Here is an 824-nt window from a genome sequence, read left to right on the forward strand (position 1 = left end):
GCTTCAGGGTACCCAGGAAGAACCTACCGCTTCTACAATGGCAAGCCAGTCTTCGAATTCGGCCATGGACTCAGCTACTCCACCTTCTCCTACAAATTTAAATCCATCGCCCAAAGCCACCACCTCAACAAATCAGCCACTGCTTTTCAATCTAGCAACAAGTCGGGCATAATCAGCTATGATATCTCAATGATGAGCGCAGCAGAATGTGAGATGCTGAAGCTCTCGGCCATGGTGAGAGTGGAAAACCATGGACCCCTTGATGGAAAGCACTCAGTGCTTCTGTTTTTGCGTAGGCCAAGCCTAGTAAGCGGAAGATCGATGAAACAGCTAGTTGCATTTGAAAGTTCGAGCTTGAAGGCAGGGGAGAAAGCTCATGTTGAATTTGTGTTGAAGCCATGCGAACACTTTGTGCATACAGAAGAAGATGGAAGGAAGGTGATGGATGATGGGTCTCATTTCTTGGTGGTTGGAAAGGAGAAGTTTGAAGTTAGCATCATGGCTTGAGTTTGTGATGTGGGAGAGCTCAAATTCAAGAGTTTTAAGCTCCCAGGTATTGCGGATTAATAATTTGTTATCATGTTTTTCACCTCCATCTGTTAATAAGTGGATGAATAAGACTGAGGCTTTGTTTGGGATGGCTTTCTTACTGCTTCTTAAAACAGCTTTCTAGTTCAAAAATTAGAACTTTTGAACTAGAAAGCTGTTTTAAGAAACAATAAAAAAGCCGTCCCAAACGAAGCCTGATTGTGCTTATTACAAACTATTCTAGAAATTAATTTGGTATCAATGAATTTTTTTAAGAAATAAAAATCTAATTATCG

At 41.1% G+C, this 824-nt stretch overlaps 1 protein-coding gene across 1 annotated transcript; it reads left to right on the forward strand.

Annotated features, from left to right (window-relative positions):
• Window positions 1-3: 3 nt before the first annotated feature.
• Window positions 4-633, forward strand: LOC110094602 (probable beta-D-xylosidase 7; the record flags this gene model as incomplete). Its single annotated transcript, XM_020819867.2, has 1 exon — window positions 4-633. A coding segment is annotated over one exon (504 nt), but the record flags the coding sequence as incomplete, so codon positions are not given.
• Between the last annotated feature and the right edge of the window lie 191 nt (window positions 634-824).

The sequence above is a fragment of the Dendrobium catenatum genome, unplaced genomic scaffold, assembly GCF_001605985.2.
Source record: "Dendrobium catenatum unplaced genomic scaffold, ASM160598v2 original_scaffold_222929, whole genome shotgun sequence".
Taxonomy (NCBI): Eukaryota; Viridiplantae; Streptophyta; class Magnoliopsida; order Asparagales; family Orchidaceae; genus Dendrobium; species Dendrobium catenatum.